This window comes from Castanea sativa, chromosome 2 (genome assembly GCF_040712315.1).
Source record: "Castanea sativa cultivar Marrone di Chiusa Pesio chromosome 2, ASM4071231v1".
Classification (NCBI taxonomy): Eukaryota; Viridiplantae; Streptophyta; class Magnoliopsida; order Fagales; family Fagaceae; genus Castanea; species Castanea sativa.
In genome coordinates this window covers 21,997,975-22,023,454 of record NC_134014.1, presented here as the reverse complement: position 1 = coordinate 22,023,454, position 25,480 = coordinate 21,997,975, and the positions used below count along the sequence as shown (strand labels likewise).

The 25,480-nt window shown below is 37.9% G+C and overlaps 1 protein-coding gene across 2 annotated transcripts; it reads right to left on the bottom strand.

Annotated features, from left to right (window-relative positions):
• Positions 1–80: 80 nt before the first annotated feature.
• On the bottom strand, positions 81–12,865 carry LOC142624146 (pre-mRNA-processing factor 19-like). 2 transcript variants are annotated; one of them, XM_075797664.1, is made up of 18 exons: positions 12,703–12,865; positions 12,489–12,574; positions 11,210–11,281; positions 10,982–11,044; positions 8,981–9,067; positions 7,641–7,785; positions 7,432–7,553; positions 7,132–7,248; positions 6,288–6,383; positions 6,152–6,211; positions 4,257–4,331; positions 3,465–3,569; positions 2,866–2,982; positions 2,707–2,784; positions 1,978–2,074; positions 1,538–1,589; positions 711–781; positions 81–616 (listed from the first exon to the last, which is right to left on the bottom strand). In XM_075797664.1, the coding sequence occupies exons 1-18, from the start codon at positions 12,713–12,715 to the stop codon at positions 501–503; spliced, it is 1,572 nt and encodes a 523-aa protein (XP_075653779.1). In that variant the 5' UTR covers positions 12,716–12,865; the 3' UTR covers positions 81–500. The 2 variants fall into 2 exon arrangements, with proteins under 2 accessions (XP_075653779.1, XP_075653780.1); XM_075797665.1 differs by having other exon boundaries at positions 7,644–7,785.
• Between the last annotated feature and the right edge of the window lie 12,615 nt (positions 12,866–25,480).

Below are 25,480 nucleotides of genomic sequence, written 5' to 3'. Positions count from 1 at the left end.
TTGCAAGGGTTGGTCAGGAATCCGTTCTAAATGTGATTGACACTTTTTAAGTGCAAAAAAAAAAAAAAAAAGTCTGATCATTTTAGGAAACAATTGTCATAATCTTATCACCCAACCACATTTTGAACATACAAGGCTAAATTCTTGGCCAACAACTGAACTATTCGTAAAGGACAAAATCTCATTAAGAAAAATTTGGAAATAATAATACATTAGATTGGACATGTACTTATAAAGAGATGATAACATGGAGACTAAGAATTGCTCAGAGATATAACTGTTTCCAGCTCAGTTGGCAGTGCACCTCGCGACATTGATGCAAAATGCTCATAGGATATTCTCCAGTCTATGAATATGAATGTGAGAATAGCACCAACACCATATAATTAGGGAATTCTACCTTCCACTTCTTCAGCCAATAAAATTCAAAAGTAGCAGTAACAGAAACTGCAGGAAATACCAATAAGTCCACTTCCCAGAAAGGGCAACTTGAAGGTGCCTTATGATTCTAATGGACCATCCTCACTAGGCAGGCCGAAAATGCGGAGGTTTCTATCCATTGATCCTACTGCTAAATATTTTGCATCCGGACCAAATTTTACACAACTTGCCTTACCTGAAATCAGAGCAGAATATATAAAACTTGAAAGGACTAACAACTAAAAGCCACAAATTATAAAGCTACGTAGAAAAGGAAAGAAAAAAAAAACCTGTGCCAGACAAATCAGGGAAAGTTTTGATACAATTCCATTCTGATTTAACATTCGCAACTTGGTAAACTCTGCAGAAGCATAAGCCCCAAACCAAATTAGTTTCCATAGCTGCAAAAATTACAAAAAGTAGAGAAAGAAAAGAACATTTGGCTTTTATGCAGTTGGAATGAAAAGGTGGTGCGAACTCTGGTAACTGGTCAAGGCTAATATAGTAATATCCTTTTGGGAGAAGAGATAGCTCAGCTTATAAAAAATAGTAATTATCTTTTTTTATTAGTAATTATGCACTCACAAGGTTGAACCCACAACCCCCCACCTTCCACCTTGCTCTTACAAAGGAAGTGTCATTTAACCGACAGCTCACTGACCAAGATGGTGAGAATCTTAAACACACATTAACATGCCATTTCAGATTTCCCACATTAACTTGCTAAATATTTGGCTAGTTTGGTGATTTTTGTGAAAGCCACAAATATTATTACTTCCGACATCAAGATTGTATTGCGATAGATTTTCAAGGTGACATCCCTATAAATTCTCTTCCCACCATAAAAAGAAGAGGGTGTGTGGGTGGGGGATGGGAGACAAAGAGGAGAAGAGTAAGACTAAAAGTTTGGAGCTCCTTGAATGCCACGATTTTCCTTGCAAATATTTTAAACAAAAATTATTTGCAGACAGATAGCATATATCAAAATTTCTAAGTTATTTAATATTAAATATAATCAACTAAAATATACGTGACCTCCAGATTTGTGAATTGGATCTGAATTTCATTCAGAAGGATTAAAATCTTTAACCAAAACCCAATAGTTTTGAACACCCACCTTATATCTGAGCCAGAAAGCGCAAGGTAACATCCACTATTATCAAACTCCACTGCAAACAGAAAAAATGGCCTCCATTACTATACACATTTCTTCAAAACTTTGTATCATGTTACAATAATGTACACGAAGAATAAGGAAAGTTTGATCTTTAAAGTCCACTAATAAACATTACAAAGCCACAGCATTAAATGGACAGGAAAAACTAATATTATCAATAACACCATCATAGAATTTTTTTTTTTTTTTAAAGGAAAAGGGGGAGGGGGGGAGGAGAATAAATAAAAGAGAAATAACAAAGAAGGGCCACAAGGAAAGCTTCCAAATTGAATGGACTGGCTTTTACAAAGAAGGATGGCAATCTATGGTAATATTTCTAATAGCTTGATCTCTACAAAGAGCAATGCATTTTGAGGGAAATAGTAATTAGTATTACATACCAGAATTTGTTGGGGTTTCGGAATCATATGGAGAGAAAGTTCGGAAGTTCCTCAGTTTGCGTAGATCCCACAGCTTAACACCATCATGAGCTGCAGTCTGTCCATTTCAGACATGAAAATCAAAACATGGAATGTCTGACCTATCTACTGTGCATATTTCAATGCTGGTAAAAGTGTCAAGCACAGAGGACTCTGAGAGCCTAGACGCAAAGAGCAGAGCGCAAGCACAAGCATAACAACAACAACAACAACAACAATGATAATAATAATAATAAATTCCAGTCACCTGAATGGAAAGTACAATTGCACTAAAGTTTGCAAGTAATTTCACGTAAGTAATGTGAATTTCTTAAAAAATTTATAGGGTAAAATTTGAAAACAATTATTAATAGACAATATGATAATAATGTAGTAGATGGTTTAAACATAACCTTTTGTTAATTCTTTTGTGCTTTATAAAAATACATAACTGTGATAGCTATGATCAGATGAATTATATGGTCCAATCAAAGTATATTTAAAAGGCAAAGATCAAAAAGCACAGGAATAGTAAAATATCCTTGTTTATGTCTTTTAATATGTAAACAATTTTTTTTTATGTAATTAAGTACCTTAACTATAGCCAAAAAAAGAAAAAGAAAAGTGCGCCTAGACATGCTTTCCTTAAATGAGTTTCACTTCGGCCAATCAAAGCGCAACACTAGCATTTTTAAGTAGCAGAATACTTACTGCAAGGAAGTATCCATTCTCGGAGAAAGATATGGAAGTTACTGCCCCAACATGTCCATCAAATCTGGCAACATTTGCCTGTAAACCAATCAGAGAATGTTTTATCAGGAAAGCACACTGAAAAACAGAGGTAAGGTAAAGAGAAGAGCCTAGCTATACCTGACTTTTCACATCCCAAATTTTAACAATAGCTTCTGCAGTGCCTGTCCCAAGGATTAAACCATCAGGATGAAATGCTGCAGAAGTATATCCACTAGAATCCGTAGAGTCCACAACCTGCAGAACTGAAGATTGTCAAATTGACCCACCAGAAGGTATGGAGGGAAAAAGATACATACTAATGATTGTGAGATACTTTAAGGTTGATGAAAGCATTTAAAGCTCACTATTTCTTCTGCAACCTCTAACGTGTTATTGAAAGCTCAAATGACATTTATTTGCATTTTGTCTAGTGTGCATGTGTTCAATCTACTGATTAAGTCAATGCAATGGGCTGTTAACTTTCAGATACATATCATGCATGCTATTCACAGATCTAGATGTACTATATGACAGTGGGTTGGCAACCTCTACATGTTATGCAAAAGCTCAAATGACGTTTGCATGTGTTGAATTTATTGATTAAGTCAATGCAATGGGCTGTCCACCTTTAGATACATGCATGCTATTCACAGTTCTAGATGTACTATATAACAGTGGGTTTATGTGTCAGTTCAAGTCTGAGTGCGCACACATGCACCAGAGGGAGAGAAAGAGACCTGTGTTAGACATAGTCCAGAAGAAAGTTCATAAAAGCACCATGTGCTATCAAGAGAAGCAGTCACGAAGTAGTTATTTGTGGCATGTACAGTAATAGCTTGCACCTGAAAAGGGAGAAAAAGGCAAAACTTCATCAGCAAGAAATAAATCTGAGACTCCAAGAGTGCCAAAATGAAAACTACACCATGGCATGCCATTTTTCTAAAGTTAAGAACACTACTTGATGAGGGCAGTGTTGAAAGTGGTAAGAGGATTTCATTGCACATAATGCAACAATTGTACTCATGAATGTCAGAAAATATTTCAAAGATCCTATATTAATTGTGATGTCAAGATATTATTTTGATCAACATGTATTAATTAATGGAAATATTGTGCAGCATTTAAAAAGGGAGGGAAGAAAAAAAGGAAGAAGATAGAGAGAAAATGCCTCCTGCTGCAGGTTGTACATGAAAAAGAACATGATTAACGAAGTGTGATATAGCATAGTGAGAGACAAGTTCCTTGACACTAAAGGACTCAGCTGTAAACTGTAAACACTCTTAACCGAAGTAACACTTTACTAATGACCACATACAGGTCTCATGAACCAGCAGCAATTTACTAGGTATGTCAAAACTATAAGAAAAGAGCACATAGGGGGGAGGGAGAAGACAAGCAAGAATTGAATAAGAAAATCAACTACTATTTCCCAAGTACAAACAAAAAGCATGAAGAATAAAGACAAATTTTACACGCAAAGTCGAAATCAGCTAAAGGGACATGATCAATAGAATTGAAAGCATTTTTACCTCAGCAGTATGATCCTTCAAGATCTGCCTACAGTTATAGTTCCCATTATCAGACTCTTGCCACACGCGTACAGTCTTCAGCCAATGAAAAAAAGAAAACATTTCAGGGATAAAGGCAAAAACAGAAGAAACAAAAGCACATATGAGCTGTAAACATCAATTGTTTAACACACTCATGCCATGGATTTACATTAAGATTTAAGACAGATAGCAGAAAACAACATAGTTTTCTAATATGGAAATTCTATATGAGTTTAGTATAATCATCAAGGACACAAAAACTTGTAAATATCAGCATAATCATCTCCTTTAGACTTTGGCAATCAGAATGTCTGTAAATTGTGAGCATGAAAGCTACAAAGAAAGTGTATACTTTTTAAAAAGAGAGGGAGGAGGGGGCTTAACAGGGTCCCAAATTTTCAAATATTTACACTATACAGAGTCATCACAAATTACAAATGCAATCAAGCAAAAAAACTATAAATACTGGCACGAAATCACCAATCGAAAGAGATCTAGATGTCTTCTTTTTTACATAATCTATTCAATGTCACTTGAAAAAAACATTCAAACTCAAAAGAAAACAGCCAAAACAAGGATAAAAAAAACCTTCACTTGCATCTTTTCATATCAGTAACTTCTGATTTCATGTTAATAGTCTCAAGGTCCATATTTGCAATTCAGGCTCCTTGAGTACATGAAAGCATGTCTAAGAGAATTCAACTATCACAATGTGTTTCGCACTTAACAGTATGTTATAATCCTTCCCAATGTCACATGCAATCCTTTCCCAAACAGCCCACTACCTTGTATGCCAACCATTGGAGCTAGCCTAGGATGTAAAATTGGCCATCTTGGTTACAATTTATGGTTCTCACAGGCAGTTTGGCTGGTAGCAGTAAACCCATCAGCATAAACAATAGTAGCTATATAATTAGATTGTCTTCAACATAACCGTTTTATACTGTGTAGTTGAACAACATGATCTTAACTGACTCTTATCTTAAGTCAACTAAAATTTAACCTAATTGACAACATTCCAATGTAACAGACACCACTACACCAGATATTAGTAAATAACTAACATTTTATAAACAGTATAATCCTCTGGGTTATGAAAAAGGGGCATGACAATTTAATATTTGCAATCTCAAAGTGTTTAGGCCTTTCAAAACCCCTTTTTTTTTTCTTATAACAAGTGGAGTGGGAATTCAAACCCAAGTTCTTCCCATAGAACAACTTGGGTAGCGCCATTGAGTAGAGCCACAAGATTCTTGACTTAAAAATCCTTTTTCTTTTTTATAGGTAAAAAATTTAATTTTGATAGGTAAAAATCCTATTTTATAACACTTTGTGCAGCTTATACATCCAAGTGGAGAAACCTTCTTTTCCTGAGGGAGGAAGGATTTGGGGGCTACTTTGAAGGACTCTTTAAAACATTGATAGGGAACTTTTACATGTCAATGTTTAGTAGGATAGATGAAAAGTATCGGGGATGAAGGCATTTCAGAGGGAAGGAGAGAAGGGTCATCCGTCTCTCCCTAAAGTAGTAGCAGGAGGGAGGGATAACAGAAAGGAGAGAATGAAGGTAAGGTTTTATAATTTCTTCCCCAATTTTAATGGTTTAAAGTGAGGACAGGATTACATTTCACACTTTATAAAAAGTCACCTTTGCTTTCTCTAATCCACAGTAGGCAGATCTAGGAGGATTTTGCAGCCTCAATTTAGCTTGTTAAAACCAAACTTTCTGTTCAAAAGACCTGTACCTTAATTGGAAAAATTACCTTTAACAAACATACATATCCAACAAAATACAAAACTAAAAAAATAAATGCATGTCAATATTCATGGATTCATAATTGTGAAACTTGATTCCCACAAAGCTGACTGTTTACCTTGTCTGCAGAGCCAGTCAAGAATAAATCGCCCCGTGCAACAAATTTTAGACTTGTAACCTAACAAGCACAGAAAGTCTAATAAGTTCATAGATTTCCAAGACAACTACAGAATTTAAAGACAGAAAAATCAAACCTTTTTCGAATGACCACTGAGTGTAGACAAGATCTGTCCAGATGGTCGATCAAAAAGTACAGCATTTGTGTCAAGCCCTCCAGTTGCAATTATATCCTAGAAAATAGGGGGAAGTGCTTTTATTAGAGTGTCAGAATCATATTTAAGCCAATTGGCAGCATCTTCTTGAACACAAATCATTGTTAGAGCATCAGAGGAGTGCTGAATAACAAAAAGAACCTAGTGAGGCGAATTGTATATACTAGGGATTTTTGGTTTTATGTGTTTGCTTGCAAATTTTATCGTAGTTCATCAGAGATTCATGCAAGAATGAATAACTAACTAACCAAAAAGAAAGAGGAATTTGATCTTGTGAGCCCAATTACAAATCACCATGTCATCTAAAGCCCATTTCCATACCACCACTATTCCCTTTAGTTCTTTTTTTCTTTTATATTTAGACCTTTTGTTTTCTGGGAGCAGTTTGGGCAACATAACCATACCATAGAATTATAATACAGAATGCACCACAACTACATAGAAGGAAACATATGCAAAGAATAGAAGCATGAGATGAGAGCAACTGTTAGTCAAGGAACTTCCCTAGACATTGAGGCTACAACTCAGCACCAGCACCTAGGCAATGAATGTTGAACTACTTATTCCACTGAAGAATACTTTTTTTTTTTTGATATATAGTGGGGGAGGGGGAGGTGGTGTTTGAACCACAGACATCGGGCACCACAAAGGGTGTCACTTCCACTGGGCTCACACTACACTTGAACCCCTATTGTATTGAACAATACATGTAACAAGAGTTTATAAGATATGCATACACAAACTAAGATTTTAGTTAATGCCATACCTTGTCATAATGAATATCAAGAGATACAACGCCAGGTTTGCTTGTTTTGTGAAGTGGATGACTAGAAATCTGGGTATACCTCTCCAAAGCATCGATGGTAGCCACTGTTGGAGGTATCTGATATACAAATCATAGGAAAAGAGAGAAGGGAAGGAGGGGATAGAAGAAGATTAGAGCGATTAGAAATTGATAAAAAAAAAAACATGCAGAAAGTCAAGTAAGAGAACAAATCCTTTTAACTAATCAATTAGTACTGAAAACAGAATAATTTCAGTGATACTGCATCATAAGAACCAATACCTGTCGCTTTTTGCGCTGTTGTGATAGAGCTGCATTACAGTCAGTCAGCTCACCAATAATACTTGCAGATATCCCAGGACGTATTCTCTTTCCACCAGGGCCAAACTCCTCATCCTCAGCAGCTATAATGACATTAACAGAATTCCAATGAGCTATAGGTAAATTAATATTAAAAAAATGAAATTCAACCAAAAAGCACATAAACAAACTACCTCTCTTTCCGTTGCTAAGTGCAGGAGCATTTGCCGCCATCGATGCTGACATGGGTATTTGCCTGTCAGCCTGAGCAAGTAGTGACCTTGCTTCATCTCTTTCTTTCTTCAGTCTTGCAATCACACGGCAAGCGGCATCATGCTGCCCATTTACCAACCAAATTTTAGAAACAATGGAAGTGATAGATACACGGTCTAATCAATTATTAAGATGCAAGAACATTTTTTTCAATGCAACAAGAGGGGAAGAGAAAACTATAACCTTTAAAAGTTTGGGATACTGTGTATTACCAGATTCTGAAATACTGTTAACAACAAATTTTTTTGATAGGTACTATTAACAACAACTTCCTCTTTCAGAATATGTGTGTATATATATATAGTACAAACATTTATAATGTCAAATATGACAACTGTGGAAAGCATTTGTGGCCTGTTAGGATCCCTTAGATTTGGATTTGGATTTGGATTTGAGGGGGGCTTAAATCCAAATCCTTTGTTTGGGAAGTTTAAAAAAGGTCAAGGATTTGGATTTGACAAATCCACCAAGAATTTTCAATATTTAAAATGCTTGGATTTGAAATAACTGCTAAAATCAATGGATTTGAAATCCCTTGATTTCAAATCTATTAATTTCAAATCCAAATCCGAATCCAAATCTAAGTTCCTAAACACAACCTTGGGTAATTTGAGCCCAAAAAAGGTTCAATTGCAAAATATGTCAAGGTTAAATGGTACTCACACTAAACTCTCATAATAAACTAACACCAGAAAGGATTAAATTATTCAAATCTAAAAGAACAATGAATTGAAAGTGGGAAGGGAAACAATTAAGAACGAAAGAAAATCGTTGTCAAAACATACATTGTGAGAAGAAGAGAACATAATTCCAATACATACTTTAAATGCATAACACTGAAGTAGTCCCGCCTCCCAAAGAAACCTTCCTCTTAGATGCCAATTATCAATAACAGTGAAGTAGATTTAGGAGGTTGCTTGAGAGCAATAAAGGCTCAATTCCAACCCACTTTGGATGCTAACAAATTAGACTGGAATATTAAAAGATATTGGAAGCAAACAACAAGGATGGCTTCTGAAAATTTAGTTCCTTAGGATGTCAGACTCTGTCACACCATTGAAGAGTGTGGACCAATAGTGTTAAGGATTCATGCACATTGTGAAAAAAATGTAAAAAATATTAAGACAAGCAAATGAAAACCAGCAATAATAATATAAAATAAAAAATGGAAGAAAGATAATCTGACATTAAAATATTTAAATGAATTTATAATATAAAGCACAAACTAGACGGCATAATATAACTTAGTAGCTACTACCTGGTATAGAGCATGACTGAGCTCTTGCCTTGCTGTATGTAGTTGTTGTTCCAATGCAAAGTTGGCCAGCATCAGACTGTCCCATTCCTATAACCACAGAAAGAAGGAAAACATACCTTATGATCAGACAATAAAGAGAAAATCAATTAAAAAATAATGGAATTATTTCTTAAATGATGGGATCTAAAGTGCAAAACATAAAACACTATAATAACCAGTACACTGTTAGAATAAATTGATAAAAGGCCAAAAATCAAAATAAAGCCCAGATTGATACCATAAATTAGCAGCCAGAAACATATTATATAACAAGTTGTTGGCGGGCACATGATATGTTTGGCATACCTAAGAAAGAACATTATCAGGATCATCCAACCAAAAGGATTTCCTTATATTTCATGATGCAGGAGGTGCTTATGAAGATTTGCACAGCCAGCATGGGGTTCACTAATAAATTCTGTAATACCCCAGGAAGCACAGACACTTCATTTGGGGTGTTGTACCTGTGTCGCATCTGTGTCAAACACTTGACACGCCTGGGACACTTCTGCATGTGTGTCTTCTTCTTCTTTTTTTAAAACGAGGACATGAGAACAAGAGTAATCGAATACCCTTTCACAAGACAAAGGGAGCATTCATGCTCCGAATAGTAATAGTGCATTTAAAAATTAATAAATATCTATATTCTTGGTTTGTATTCTAATTTCTAAACATCATTTAATAGTCATGGATTTGCTTTATTATCCATTATTACTCTTAATTTGATATATGTCTAACATTGTATTAAAAAGAAATGCTTAATAATATTTTTTTTGTTTGATAAGTAAAAAGAAATGCTTCAAAATATATAGAAGATATATTTAATAGATATGTCCCACCTTACCGTGTCCTATTTTTTCAAAAATTGCCGTGTACCGTACCTGCGTCCATGCTTCTTAGGTAATACCCTTGGAAGAGGACTTGTAGTAAACAAATTTTAATACAGTTAGTCTACTTAAAGAATATGAAAACTGAAAACCACATTTAAGTGTATTATTAGTTTTTTGGTTACAAGTTTTGTGCTTTTTTTTAATGGTAAGTCACAAATATTCAGTGAGTCTTGAACCTACAATCTCATCCTCTTACAAGGTGAGAAATGCCATTTGAGTTTGTACCTGTGGCCTCATCGACCACCCCATTCTTCTGGAGGGTGGAAATACCATTTGACCCAAAGGCCACACGAAAAAGCCCTCTCCTTTGTAACAAACCAAAACCACATAGAACCTGAAATTCTCTTGCTATGAAGAAATGGCAGCAAGCTTACACAAGTGATTTCAATCCATTAACCACTTGAATCCAAGCCAAAACAACCGTTGTTCTCACCCTACAAGCCAACATGCTAGGTAAGCAAACAACACACTCTCAAACTTTCAAGCTCTTCTAGTCCAGGTGAACTCTGAGAATATCCAGCATATAACAGATTGAAAATATCTTAAAATTGTCACGGCATGTGAATACAGAACACCACATATCAAATTCTTTTTGTTCCTTGAAATGACTAGGTAATGACTAGTTTCCATCACATTCTGACCACCTCCAGAGGTGCCAAATTGAGGCTTAAACAAAAATCTTTGGGTTATACAACCAACAACATAAGATTAAGATGCCACTACCAGAGGTACCAAATTTAGGCTTAAACAAATAACTTGGGGTTATACAAGCAACAACATAAGATTAAGATGCCCATCAAGCATGAATTCAAGGACAGAAATCAACAATTATGATGATGACGACGACAAGACATGTACTAGTTACATGTACAAAACCTTCTCACCATAGATAGTGAGACATACTACAAAGCAAATTTTATGGTCATGAATAATTGATGAAAATGAAGAACCACAATCTGATTAAATAGCAAAGTATAAAAAATGAGGAAAAAATGCAAAAAGGTCCACAGCATATAAAACCATTTAAAGAAAATGAATTGGGAAAGTATGATTATAAACTGATGTCACATACATTCTGGAACATTCCGAGCATGCCAGGGATGCTAGCAGCCTGTAGAGGCCTGGGCTTCACTATCTGCATGGCAGGCCCAAGAATGCATCAGTGCATGATAAATATAATCAACAGCAATGTACGGTCTCAACTACCTTAGCTAGTAAAATTTCTTAATCATTGTACAAGAGAATTGGGATTAAATCCAACCATAAAAAGCATAGAATATACATATTTTACTATGCGTACCTTGCCTGTTTTGATTGGAACAATGTCATCCATAGTTAGTGGTTCCCCCGTAACTGGGCATTTTCCATAATCCTATCCATATAATAAACGAAAATGCTATTTTTCATCACACATAGAACCAAAACTACTTTGAGAGACAATGAATTGATCAAAATTATAGAGAAACAATTGAGAAAACATAAACCAGGAGTTTTGCAGAAACAATGGAATTGCAAGAGGAAAGATATAAGTAACACAATACTGATATATATATATATATATATATATATATATATAAATAGATAGATAAAAGGTCATACATCCATTAGTTATGGAATTTCACTAAACAAGTAGAAATTTTGAAAGTGAAGGTATTAACGTTCTGAAGTGGCAGAATAGTAGAAATAAGAAAGAAGTGCCTCTTCATCTTACATTCCATGTTTTTACAAGTGCAAAACATGTTGCATTAGGTTTAATTATAAAACACTCCATTAGGTTATTGAATAGAGAAAATAAAAGAGAAGGGAAAAAAAAAAGGGGGGGGAAAGATTTATTATATGTCTCTGTTTTATCCAGTTGATCAAGTGAATCAAAATAAATAAAGGGAATCACATTTTGGCACCCGACTACGTCTCAAACCTCATAATTTTACCGTGAAAATTCTGGTTTGCACAGGGCAAATTATTAACATGCTCCTACAATAAATAGGCATATAAAATTCAAAACCCCAGATTCCCTTCCAAAACTACAACAACAACAACAAAGCCTTAGCCCCAAAATTTGAGTCGGCTATAGATCCTTATCAAAAATTAGTGACACGTCCTTTTTTACTACTTCTACTAATGCTGTCTTTTGACTGCCAATACTAATGGGAATTTTTTTTTCAAAGCATTGAATGTTGTTTGTCTCGAACTATTGATTCACACTGGAAATAGAAATTAAAACAAGAGGGAAAAACGACTAAACTAAAGCTATATTTGAGTAGAGTTAATTTGGTAAATGGGGTTTAAATACAATTAAAACCTAAGCTTTCAATGTCAATTACTTCTCAGAAGCTAAGTACAAGTCAACACTCTTTTTAAGTAGCTAAGAAAACCTAAAATTAGCCATAAAGCAAAAAAAAGAAAGGAAAAAAAATTTAAAATATTTTTTTAGTTGTTTTTTATTTTTCAAATTGTAACTTTCTTTCTTTTCCGACACTTTCTGAGGAACCAAACAGGGATTAAAGAAAAAAGCAAACAGAAACCCTAGCATGAAAAAAAAAAAGGAGAGAGAGAGAGAAAAATAAAAATAAACATACGGAGATGTGTCTCTCGATTAAACGCTTCTCATAAAGCAGGCCGGATTTCGTGGAGACCACCGGCTCCTCCGGCACTTCGCCGGAAACTGCACGGTGAAAAGCAGAGAAAGACAAAAAGAGACAGATATTAGAGAAGAATAACCAAAATGCCACTGAGTAGAAATACAACAAAGAGAGTAAAGCGCGAACAGAGAGAGAGAGAGAGAGAGCTTACTTGAGCAGTTCATTGTGGTTGTGGTGGGAGCTAGGGTTTGGGCTCTGAGCTTTGTGTTTTTGGTTGCCCCGTATTTCCTGACGAGAGAGCAAACGAAAAGAGAGAAAAGAGGGAATGCGAAAGAGAGATGAAGAGGTGTTTTTTTTGTACAATCAATGAGGAGTTTTTTTACCAAAACCAAACAAAAACCCAAGTAGGTTTAAAACCGACACCAGGCTTGGGCTTCTAACAAAAAAAGCTTAGAGATTAATGGGCTTTGGTCTTTTGACCCACTTGGCTTAAAACCCAATTTAACCCACTTTGCTCGTCTATATATCTATATCTAGGGCAAATTACAATTTACCTCGTTCAGTTTGGTCCAAATCTAAGTTGCTTACTTATAGTTTAAAATTTGATATTTTACCCACCTAAGATTAGTTTAGTTATAATTCTATAACCTATCTTTATTAAAAACATAGTTAAATATGTAATTTTACTCCACTTTTATGTCTCTCCCTTCCAAAAACACAAAAAACATAAAAAATACAAGATTAAAAGTAATTCAGCTGAACACTTGAATCATAAGATTTCAAACTGCTGGTAGGCAACTTAAATTTTGATCAAACCTCAGATAAGTAAAGTATCAAATTTCAAGCCACGAGTAGGCTGTAGGGAATTTACACGAATTCCTAAACTTGTGAGAAACAAAAAATAGAGAAAACACACGCCAAAAATAATAATCACACGCACAAGACAGTATTTACATGATTTGGCAATTTTCCTACGTCCACGGAGTTGCAGGGATTTTACTATTATCGGGGAAAAATATAAAGTGCGGCTACAGTTCTTTTCTCTCTCAAAACCAACTACAAAAAAAAACCCTAATCACAAAAACTGTGTTTTCTACATCCTGCGCACAGGATTCACAATGGACTACAAAATGGGCCAAAAAAAATTTCATAAGCGCTCCGGCTTGGGCCTGTCGGCCCAAGCCTCCACTCCATGGACTAAGCCTTAGAAAATCTCCCATTAAAAACCATACAACATTATTCGGGTCGGGTCGGGTTGTCAACCGGATTAAACACGATTAGGCTCCGCAAAGCCCAACATAGGCAACTTAAATTTTAGCCAAACCATAGGTGGATAAGTTGTAAGTTACCCCTAAATCTATATATCTATATGATAATGCATGAAAATCAATAGGCTAAATGTTTTAGGCTACGGTGATGACTTGATGGCTTGAAAAGAGAAAAAACTGTCAAGAGTGACTAATGTGAACCGGCCAAAGACCTTCCAACGATTAAGTCAGCTTTCTTTCTAGAACACAACGATTGTGAATTAGTGAATAGTAAAACTTACCTTGATTGAATGAGACTTAGTTCTTTTATAGAAAGTTAGGAGTGGGTTTACTTGTTCGGATCTACTATCATCATGAAAGATGTATGAAGTTAATGGAGAAAATAGAGCGGATTTCGGGGAATCCTCCCCATGTTCTAGAATGACAAATTGTGGTCTGATTGCATAGAGTTTGTAGAAAATCCTTCGAAATTTACTAAGTGTTATCTGGTCGTCCATATCTTTGAGTGTCATGGATGACTAGATCACTTTGGACGGTCATGAACTATGGACGGATCCTATCCATATCTGTAATACTTTAGATGAGGTTCCTTTTATGTACAACAGTTTGAACGTAGCCTGGTCATGGACGAATTAAACTTAATTTAATCACCATCACTATAAATAATATAAAAGCAAAACGTCTGACTTTTTTGTTGACCACTTTTTATTACGCCACATTGCTACATAAAATTTTGCCATATTTACTTTAAAACAATACCAAACAATTGTGACTTTAGGTTTTGCCATTTCACACACACACACACACACATATATATATATATATATATATATATATCAAAACAAAAAACCGTCGGAAGAAAACATACGTAAGGTGTAGGGAGAGAAAGAAAGAGAATGAGAAATCTAAGGGCGCTACTACCATCATGTAAGCACCCCTCTTCAGGCCAGCATCCCACAACCGCAATTGTTAAAGGTATTCTTTGATCGTTCAATATACCATCAAGTCTCAATCCCTAAATCCTGATTTAGAAGACAAAGATAATGAAAAGGAAGAAGGATATCGCCGGTATATCCCCTTGATGAAAAGGTCAAAAAATATTTTAAAACTATTGTATTTGATTATTCAAAATTCGAATTTAATATGAAAATTAAATTCAAATTCTTTGCATTTTGTGCTACTTTGTTGTAAGCGCATAATGGATTACATTATGTCATACTTTGTCGAAAATTGAGTGAAAATATGTAATTAGACTACAAAAAGGTTTTTTGGGCAGCCAACTTTAATGCCTAACAGCTGTAGACAAAACTCCAGGCTTATTTTAATTTTTTTTTGAAGAGATTGTCTTTTAACTTCCAAATTTGAAACTTTGGTGCCTAATGGCTATAGACAATTTTTTTTTTTTGTGGCATTTGTTGCATATCATTTAACGTTTTGAATATGGGTACTTAATGGTCATTTAGAGTCTAGAAGATCTGGATTTTGTTTGGGCAGAATGGGTGCCAAACACCTTCTCATTCTATAACCTAGCCCCCGAACCATAGGTCTTGGTTCGTAGAATAGTGTTTTATCTTTATTTTCGGTAGATTGTATTTAGGACTAAAGTTTTGTATTTTTTTTTTTACATAGATTGTATTTGAGACCAAAGCTTTGTAACAATATTCTACGAAATTGTATTCATATGTTCAATTAATGAGACTTGAGGTATTTTAGATATGTGAATTGTATATTTTATTTTTTTCATATTTTTTGTAATAAAAATTTAATGGCGACTTCGCATAACCCCAGAGGAGAAGTGCTTATACTTTCTCCGATCAAATCCAACAGCCAATCACATAAACTACTTAATTAATCTTAATTGTTAACTAATCAGAATTAATTTTAATTAATCACACGTGATCAGCTTCACCCACATACAATACATGCAGACCGTGAAAACTTGATCTTGTGATGTCTTTCAATCCGACGATCCGATTTGGGAATCGGACATATCATCACGATCGTTAGAGTCTCGAGATCATTTTTATGATATGTGATGGATGATCTAATGCATGAAATGCAATTATGATTTTTGAGTATTTCTAATGGTCATTTTAGTCACCTTCCAAGGTTAAATTATGGGTGCAAAATTGAGTGTCTTCAACTACTTTTAGCAATTTTATTTCATAAAATTACACTTTACCCCCTTAAACAATACCATTAATTCTTTTAAGCGTAATGCTACAATCACAAAATTTTCTATAATATTTTAACAAACTGTTGAGGTACAAATTATTACTAGTTCACATATGGGTTCGCCACTTACATCACTTTTTTACTTACCAATAATCACTCACCATATCAATAATTTGTAAATAAAATTGTAACTCTAACATTTTTCCTACTTTTAAAGGCTAAAAAAAATTTATACATGTAAAATATAAGACAAAATATACAAGCCCAAAACAATTAGCCCAACAACAAAAACTGTCAAAAACAAAGTTAAAAAAAATTAAGCTCAATTAACCAATTTTACCCATCAAAGACCAAAAAAAAAAAAAAAAACACTTAGCAACTAAGGTAGCAATAGAGCCAAAGGACAACAGTAGAATCACCCCCTAACTTCAAGTCCTATCTATGTCTATGGTTGATGTAGAAGCAAGAATCTAAAGCATTTTGGTTGCAAGAATGACATAGAAGACTAAAAGTTTCCATCAAACCCCAATTATTTGAAGAAAATCCAACAACATTGATACGATCAAGTTAGATAACAACCAATAGATAAGTGTGACCCCTAAGAGACGTGAAAATACTGCAAAATTTGCCAAACAGTACAATTTCAGAAATATTTTAAGTGGATGGCATGCGTTCAAAGTTAATTAGTAAGTTGGACTCTTTTTGGAAGTCAACTTTAGGAAACTCGACTTCTAGGCAAAATAAACCCATGTTCCACCAGATGAATAAGTCTGACGTGGATTAAAAAATGAAAAAAAGCCACGTGGTAGTTGAGTTCAATAAACTCAACTTCTATTGAAAGTCGAGTTCACTATACTTGACTTCAAGCTTGGTTAAAAAAAAAAAAAAGGAAAATTCATGTAGACCATATAAAATCGAGTATAGCATACTTGACTTCCAGGCTAGTCATTACACCACCTACCCCACTTAAGTCAATTATGCGAGCATGGTAAAAAAAAAAATTAAATGGAACTCAAGTCTATCAAACTCGAGTTTCAATTAATTTTACACCAACCTCAACCGTCTCAGATATAATACACTTTCATCTCTAATACACTTTACACTAATACACTTTTTTATCTCCCAACTCTCACTTCCCCCAGCTCTCTCCCACGCCCAAACTCTCCCTTTCACACACATTGATCATTCTACAAATTAATAAGCTTTTCTTCTTTTTCAATTTATAGGTAAATATTCAAACCTTTTTTTTTTTTGTTAGACCTGGCTAATATATATACTCACTTTTTCATTTGATAGATAGATAGATATATATATATATATATACACACACACACATACCACTGTTATATTGTTGATGAGTAATATGTTGTTTGTAATAGTAATTTTTTATTATTATTATTATTGTTGTTGTTGTTGTTTTTTTTGCATTTGTTATTTGTGCTTTGTAATGAGTTGTTATTTGAAATATGCAATGGGTTTTTTCGTTGTAATTTGTTATGTATAATGTGAATGAATGGGTAACATGTTATTTATTTGCAATGTGTTGTAATGTGTAATGGTTTGTTAGCTGTAAGGTGTAACAAATATTAATTTTTTAAGGTTAGCGACCATGTACAAATTTGTTTGAGTTTAAAAATTTGTTTATAATTGTTTGGTGGACTATACAATGTTATCTTTATATCTGCCTTGAGACAATATTTTGTAGTTCATATCGAATAAAGGTGTTGTAAGTGCACAATTGCACCTGGCCCCAAGAACAGTTACGGGCTCAGGCCCAATGAGCCTTAAACAATATGATTTGTAGAGTGTGGGCTTGAAACCCAGGTTAGAAGTGTTTAAGGATTAAATGACAAGCCAAAGATTGCAAACACTTGAAAACAACAAGGAATATTGCAAATCCACCTGCTCGGACGTAAGCCAAGAGTTGTTCTTATATTATCTCTTTCTCTTTTTTCTTTCTAGGTTACAAAGAAGGGAGCCCCCATTTCTGTTCTAGGTTGCTCCTTAAATACTTTTCTTTTTTATACTTTGTACACGTGTTGCCCCAACTCCCCCTTAGCCTAGATATTTCTTTTCTCAGTGCCTTTGAATAGTAACCAGAAGTTTCCCTTCCACTGTTCAGGTGTCACTTCCCCATTAATGCGGCCAGGGTGGTAGGTGCAGGGTCTTTAATGTGGAGGTGACAGCCTTTATCCTTGGTATTTCTCTAACATCGGTGCTTCTAGGACATTCAAGGGTTTACCCCCTTTAACCATTGGTTTTGACCATGTCATTCCCTAACATTTATCATGAAGTCCCAGGTTCTCCGGTGTCCGTCCGAAGAGAAATTCACCCTCGGCTGGATCCTCGGATCCTCGGCGTATGGGCCGACCCGTAGTACTAACAAGTTCTAAACCCAAGAGCAGGTCGGCCTTCCTTAGCACGGCCCAAAGGCCCACATCTCCATCAGGGTCTTTTTACTCCCCACAATAGCCCCTCAAAACATTAATTTTCAACGTCCGAGGAGAAAAATAGGGTTTTGATCTGACGAGAACCTGCTCCACACACTTTGTGAGTGATGGCACGTGTGGAAATCGTTTCGCATCCCAGAAGATGCCACTCGGCGGTTTTATTTTCAAAAACGCGCGCATTTATTACTGCAAGTTACACTTTGTCCCCCACGTTCAACGGCGAGATGGGCATCCAACGGCTCTCGTTACTCCACGAAAATTTGGGCGGGACAAATATAATTTCGAGGCCGCTTTTCCGCACGCTGCGACGCTTCGGGAACCTGCGCCTTCATTTAATTCCCCAGGGGTTAATCCCATCAAAACATCGGCCATCGTACTTTACCTGCGAGCAAAGTGGGAATTTGCACACCTTCAACTTTGTAAGTTCTTGTTCTTTCTATTCTTAACCTTTTCTCCTCGGTCCCTGTCCTCGGCTGTCACTATAAGCATTCTCCCTCTTAGAGTTTAATCTTTCGTTGCTCTGTAATGGGAAGATTCAAGTGTCTAGTTGATACCGCCGCTGGGATGGAAGGCTTTAGGGCCAAGTACCGTATTCCCAGCGACGTAGGTCTAGAATATTGTCCGGCGGAAGCCATCGCCGATTCTAGGAAAGAGGGAGAGGTTATCATCCCAATGATAGCCTTTATAGAGGGTGGGATGACCCTCCCAATGAAACCTGTAACTAGGGAGTACCTTCACAACCACCGGTTGTGTCCCGATCAGTGCCTCCCAAACGTTTTTAGAGTTTTGGGTAGCGTCGATGCTCTAAACGAGCAAATGGGTCTAAACCTCTCCTGGCATGATGTCGTTTTTCTGTACGAGTCCTACAAACTCTCCAATGTAGGTTACTACATTAAGTCCCGTTCTAGTGTCGTTAGGTTAATCTCCTGTCTGCCCAAATCCAACAAAGGCATGAAGGACGACCACCTGATCGTCTCAGGGAGCCGACGGCCTTCCCTTTGCCGGTTGAGTGGGGAGACCCAGGTGCGATGCCATAGGATTAATCTCCCCACAACACAACTTCCTCCAACACACACAAATATGAGTATTCATAATTACTTAAACTTATTACATATCTGTGTGAATCTGATCAGGCTTGTTTGTTTTTACGTCTTTTTTGCAGATAAGCAACACGTGCGCCCTCGTTTGAGTCACTGTAACATCGCAGACCTAAACCGAGTACTTCGCTCCGAGGTGTTCATTAACGAAGACTTACAACTCGGGGCTCGTCTACTCGTTGGGGTACACTCCCATATCCTCAGACTTCCAGGAAATAGAGAACGCCATAATTGTGAGTGACCGAAGACGAAGGAGAATAAACGTAGCCCGGCCCCACTTTTTGGACGACCGCGAGCTCCCTGACGCCCCTCACACCGTTTTGTACAACCAACCCATAGCGGCAATTCCCCTCGCCGTGCACTCTCGGCAACTATTATTCCGAGAAGAGCGGTGTCTTCTTCACATACACTAGACGAAGAGATAGATCAATTCCATTTTGAAGACACCAGAGACCTCGAGGGAATCGAGTTCGTCGTACTTTTCCGACGAGGAGGAAGAAGCCACGAGGCCTGCGGAATTGCGAGGGTTTGTAGTTGCCCTACCCGAGGACGAATCCGAGGAAGATAGAGCGAGGATGAAGGGTCTCCTAACCAATAGAGGCTGCGAAGGTTATGGAGAAAAAGACGGGGACGTCCCAAGTTCCCCGTCTTTGCCACCTCCTCCTCCTCGAGCTGAGCCAAAACTTCCAGTGAGGATCCCAAGAAGAAGAGAAAGGGGGATATTGAGGGGACGATCGGTAAGGACCCCAAGAAACCACGACAACAACTCCACGCGGTTCGGCGAAGCGGACAAAGGCAAGGTGGGGCCCGCTACGGTGAAAGCGGGGAGATCGGGGATGAGGCCGAAGTGCGCCGAGCACGGTCACCTGGTCCCCGACTTAAGATTGGATGGTGCTCCCATCTCCCGCCAATCCGATATAAGGGGCAGGTTCAACAAGGCCATGCCCACCACTTGGCCGAAGTGTTGGAGCGCCTGTCTTGTTGCCCGAGGACATGGAGACCTTGGAAAAAATGAGCCGACCACAACTATTCCTCTCTTTAAAAAGGGATTTAGCGCGGTAAGTTTACCCCTTTTTAGGAAGATTCCACTTTTAACAATATTCATAAGTTTGTTTACTATTCACAGTTCCATCACACTTTGTTACGGGCCATTCGAGGAGGTCTTTGTAGCCGAGAAATTTATAGAAGACACTCGGAAGAAGGCCGGGACGAGCGAAGATTAAGGTTGGAGACGGAGAAGTCCCTGGGCACGGCCTGCGAGAATGAAAAGCTTACCTCGGAGGTCGTGGTGAGGAGAGAGAAAAATGGGGTCGAGTCAAACTTGAAGACTATGAAGACCTAGATAGAAGGGCAGCGCAAGCTCCTTCGCGAAAAAGATGATAAGCTCGCCGAGTCCAACGGGAACGCTCGGATTTGGAAAAAGAACTGCGCCGATGAAGGAAGAAGCCGGCTCATTCCAACTCTCTTTACAAGGCGCAAGCGGGCGAGTTTCGAGGAAGGGGTAGCAACCACCGAGGAGCAGGCGGCAGAGGACTTCACGGCCTTGTGCCGGGAGTATTGTCGAGAAAGTACGGGGGAAGCTTTAAACGTAGCAGGAGTTCCTCTATCTTCGGATGCGAGGAAGTCCGAGAACGTTGGCTTCCCCGAGATACGGGAGATTGAAGAGGCTCTGCGCTACTAATCCTACCCCGAGACAACTCTTCCTACTCTTCCTCCCATGGTCCGAAGCCAATTCCGGATCTCTAGAACCTTCGGGTTCCAATAAAGACAAGGAAGGAGGCGGAGATGCCGAGAAGGGCCTTAGCCAAGCCATGGAATCCAATGTCCCTCCAACGAAAGTAGCGGACAAAGGAAAAAAGGTTCGTCTCCTTTTGAGTTGGAGGAGAAAGAGGCGAGGAACCCGGCACTTCTCGGCAAGATCCTCCTCCAAAGCTTAGGACCTAGCTTAGGGCTTCTCTTTCTCCATGTTCAGCCTTTATATGTAATGCATGTCCAAATGATTTATGAAGAACAACTTTATTTGATTTTCACTCGTGTTGCATCTGTTTTTACTTTATTCTTTTTATACTTATCGCAAAAGTTTCCCATTAATACATAGCAAAAGTTTCTCAGAGTAAACAAATCTAACTCCAAGGATTGTATAATCATAACTTCCACATAATCATGCGCATGTTATTAAAGACTTAACAGAAGGTGACATGTTTGAGATATTTAAACAATGCCTTGATTAAAAAGAAGAAAAGACCTCATATAACGATCAAACCCTTGTAATGTATAGCACCGTTTCTAGTAGGATGTAAGATCTGAGGACCATTCCTTATATAAATTTGCTTAACGTTTAAAGATATAGAACTTAAGATCCGAGAACAAGACTTAACTTTAATCCAGTTTGCAATCCGAGAACAAGACTTAACAAAGTTGATGTTTTAATTACTTAGATCAGTAACTTCTAATGTTAATTTCCCCAAAGTAGGAGGTCCGAAGACCCGACATAACTAAGGTTCTGTTTAAACAATGCCTTGGTTAAAAAAAAAAAGAGAGACCTCATATAACGATTAAAACCTTATAATGTGTAGCATTGTTTTTAGTAGGATGTAAGATCCGAGGACCATTCCTTATATAAATTTGTTTAACGTTTAAAGATATAGAACTTAAGATCCGAGAACAAGACTTAACTTTAATCCAGTTTGCAATCCGAGAACAAGACTTAACAAAGTTGATGTTTTAATTACTTAGATCAGTAACTTCTAATGTTAATTTCCCCAAAGTAGGAGGTCCGAAGACCCGACATAACTAAGGTTCTGTTTAAACAATGCCTTGGTTAAAAAAAAAAAAAAGAGACCTCATATAACGATTAAAACCTTATAATGTGTAGCATTGTTTTTAGTAGGATGTAAGATCCGAGGACCATTCCTTATATAAATTTGTTTAACGTTTAAAGATATAGAACTTAAGATCCGAGTTAATGACCAGTAAGGCACTAATTTCCAGGCGCAATAAGAAATTAACTTTAATCAAGTTTGTGGTCCGAGGACAAGACTTAAACAATTTCCTATTGGTTCTTAAGATCAATAAGTTTAAATGTCAATTTGTCCAAAGTAGGAGGTCCAAGGACCCGGCATAACTAAGGTTCTGTTTAACAAATGACAAGACATCAATTTCCACAAGGTTTGTGGTCCGAGGACTGCACTTAACCAAGTTTCTGTTTGATTCTTAAGAACAGTAACTTCAAATGTTAATTTCCCCAAAGTAGGAGGTCCGAAGACCCGGCATAACTAAGGTTCTATTTAACAAATGACAAGACATCAATTTTCACAAGGTTTGTGGTCCGAGGACTGCACTTAACCAAGTTTCTGTTTGATTCTTAAGAACAGTAACTTCAAATGTTAATTTCCCCAAAGTAGGAGTTCCGAAGACCCGGCATAACTCAGGTTCTGTTTAACAAATGACAAGACATCAATTTCCACAAGGTTTGTGGTCGAGGAATTCACTTAACCAAGTTTGTTTGATTCTTAAGAACAGTAACTTCATGCGTCAGAGGCACTCATAACTTTGAAATGTTCACTGACAAAAGCACATTTTATTAATAATAATATCTTCTAAGATTATTTACATTCTATGGGCGTGGTACAATTCTTTCATCTAGGTCGGCTAGCCGATATGACCCTATGCACCTTTCCGAAACAATGCGATAGGGGCCTTCCTAGTTGGGTCCTAGCTTACCCCAAGCCGGGTTCTTAGAGGTGCCACGACTTTTCTTAGTACGAGATCTCCGAGGTGCAAGTGGCCTTAGCCTCGCATGGGCGTCATATCCCGTTTTAGCTTCTTCGTTGATAATAAGCCATTTGGACCATTGCTGCCTCGCGCCGTTCCTCAAGCAAATCTAGGCCTTTCTCCAGGAGTCCCGCGTTATTCTCTGGACTAAAAGAGCTCATCTTTAGGGTGGGAAAACCAGATTCCAGAGGTATCACCGCCTCGGCTCCATAAGTTATAGAGAATGGCGTTTCTCCAGTGGACCTGCGCGGTGTGGTCCGATACGTCCACAGAACATGAGGGAGCTCTTCTACCCATCTGCCTTTCGCATCATCCAACCTTTTCTTCAGCCCACTGACAATGACTTTGTTAACGGCCTCGGCTTGCCCATTTCCTCGAGGATAAGCTGGGGTGGAATATCTATTTATGATACCCATGTCACCACAATACTTCCTAAAAGCCTTACTGTTGAACTGAACACCATTGTTTGAGATGAGTGTGTGTGGTATACCGAATCTAGTAACGATGTTTTTCCAGACAAACTTCTTGGAATCAACATCTCTAATATTTGCTAAAGGCTCGGCCTCAACCCATTTAGTGAAATAGTCTGTTCCCACGAGAAGCCATCTTTTATTACCTGTTGCCCTCGGAAATGGTCCAACTATGTCTAGTCCCCACTGTACGAAGGGCCAAGGACTGGAAAGGGGGTTAAGAACTCCTCCAGGTTGGTGAATATTAGGAGCAAACCTCTGACACTGATCACATTTCCTGGCATAGTCTTGGGCCTCTCTTTGCATATTGGGCCACCAATAACCCTGAGTCAGAGCTCTGTGGGCTAAGGATCTTCCCCCAGTGTGGCTGCCACAAATCCCTTCATGCAATTCTTCTAGAAGCCCTTCCGTTGAATCAGGGTGTACACACAACAAGTACGGTCCTGAAAAGGATCGTTTGTACAGTTTCTGGTCCTCGGACAACCAGAAACGTGGCGCCTTTCGGCGTATCTTATCTGCTTCAGATTTGTCCTCAGGAAGGACATCATTCCTAAGAAAAGATATGACCGGGTCGATCCAACTAGGTCCAGGTCTTATTAGGTGGATGCGAGGCGCGTTGGTAATGACAAGAGAGGGTTCTAGTAAATCCTCAACGAGGATAACCCTAGGTAAACCTTGAGCCGAGGATGTTGCCAGCGTGGCTAAGGAGTCTGCATGAGTGTTTCCGCTCCGAGAGATATGGGTTAAGGCGAAGGAGTCAAATTCAGTTTGTTGACGCTTGATCTGGGCCAAATATTCCTGCATCCTTGGATCTCTAGCCTCCATGGTTCCCGTGACCTGGCCGACCACCAGTTGAGAATCCGAGAAGATATGGATTTCCTTTCCACCCATTCTATGCACCATTTTCATGCCTACCAAGACCGCTTCGTATTCGGCCTCATTGTTAGTAGCCGAGAACGTCAATCTCAAAGATTTTTCGAAGACAATTCCCTCAGGGGACGTTAGAACAAGTCCAACACCAGATCCTCTCTGATTAGCCGCCCCATCCACATATACTTTCCAAATCAGAGGCATGGCGAGTTTGTAATCACACCAGGCGATTTTTCATCCATGTGTGCTTCTTTTAGAGTTTCTTCCGGTAATGGCTCGGCAAATTCCGCCACCAAGTCGGCGAGGACCTGGCCCTTCACCGAGGTGCGAGGCTTGTATTTAACATCGAAAGCCCAAGATGGTCCCCCACTTGCTATCCTTCACAGTAGTCGGCGCTACGCAGCACTGTCTTGAGGGGCAATTGGGTCAGAACAACCACCGTGTGGGACTGAAAATAATGGGGAAGCTTTCGCGTGGCATGAACCACGGCCAGGAGCGCTTTCTCTAAGGGTTGATAACGCACCTCGGCATCACCCAGAGATTTACTAACGTAATATACCGGTCTTTGCACCCCGTTATCATCTCTTATCAGGACCAGGCTGACCGCATGGACTGCCACTGCCAGATAAGCAAACAAAATCTCATGCGCCTCCGGACAAGACAGAATGGGTGGCTGAGAAAGATATTGCTTGAGCTATTGAAAAGCTAACTCGCAGTCCTCGGTCCATTGAAACCCTTTCCACTTATTCAACAGTTGGAAGAAAGGACGACACCGGTCAGCTGACTGAGATATGAACCTATTCAAAGCGGTAATCATTCCCATTAACTTTTGAATTTCTTTTGGGTTGCGAGGAGGTTGCAAGTCCTGAATAGCCTTGACCTGCA

Coding starts and splice junctions, on each gene's coding strand:
- LOC142624146 (XM_075797664.1), bottom strand. Junction 7,554..7,640: donor TAGCAACGGAAAGAGAGGTA/GTTTGTTTATGT, acceptor ATGTCATTATAG/CTGCTGAGGATGAGGAGTTT. Junction 4,332..6,151: donor TGACTGGCTCTGCAGACAAG/GTAAACAGTCAG, acceptor CATTGGCTGAAG/ACTGTACGCGTGTGGCAAGA.